Here is a 678-nt window from a genome sequence, read left to right as displayed (position 1 = left end):
CCTCCACCCTCCACCCTCCACCCTGCCCCTCCCCCACTGACCCAGCCCAGCGCCGTGGCTGCTCCCGCTTCGCCTGACCTCAGCGGCCAGGGCCGAAATGCACTTCTCTTCCTGATGAGCCGACACCCTCCCTGTGTCTGCACAGCCCTCATCCCGGTTCAGAGCCCGCGTTCCACCCCCTCCCACACGTGTGTGCTCGTGTCTGTGCGCGCGTGTGTGATCAGAGGCCCGTGCACACGCGGGGGCCATGAGTGGTTGGGCCCGTCTGCTCTGCCCCGGCCATCCTGTCGCTGGCCCCCACGGCCCGGCCGTCGCCCCGGTTGTCCTGTGTTGTTTCGCGGGAGCGAGCGCGGGGGCCCCAGGGCTGCCGGCCGCAATGAGGCAGACCCCGCTTCTCTCCGCAGGAAGCAGGTCCTGGGGACCAAGGTGGACGCGGAGCGGGACGGCGTGAAGGTGCCCACCACGCTGGCCGAGTACTGTGTGAAGACCAAGGCCCCGGCGCCTGACGAGGGCTCGGACCTCTTCTACGACGACTACTACGAGGATGCCGAGGCCGAGGCCGAGGCCGACAGCTGCTTCGGGGACGAGGACGACTCGGGCACCGAGGAGTCCTGACCCCGCGTTTCCGCAAATAAACTGACAGATTTTACCTCAGCCGCCCACTCTCTGCCCCCCCCA

At 68.6% G+C, this 678-nt stretch overlaps 1 protein-coding gene across 1 annotated transcript in view; it reads left to right on the top strand.

Annotated features, from left to right (window-relative positions):
• Positions 1–672, top strand: part of CDC34 (cell division cycle 34, ubiquitin conjugating enzyme) — a 10,518-nt gene extending 9,846 nt beyond the window's left edge. The window contains exon 9 of the mRNA XM_024740015.1: positions 405–672. Coding sequence (XP_024595783.1) covers positions 405–615 — 211 coding nt within the window. The 3' untranslated portion in view covers positions 616–672. The remainder of the gene's footprint in view (positions 1–404) is intronic.
• Positions 673–678: the final 6 nt, after the last annotated feature.

Source organism: Neophocaena asiaeorientalis, unplaced genomic scaffold (assembly GCF_003031525.2).
Source record: "Neophocaena asiaeorientalis asiaeorientalis breed wild unplaced genomic scaffold, Neophocaena_asiaeorientalis_V1.1 scaffold469, whole genome shotgun sequence".
In the NCBI taxonomy this organism is placed as follows: domain Eukaryota; kingdom Metazoa; phylum Chordata; class Mammalia; order Artiodactyla; family Phocoenidae; genus Neophocaena; species Neophocaena asiaeorientalis.
Note: the sequence above shows the minus strand (reverse complement) of the source record. Positions and strands in the feature narration are given on the sequence as shown.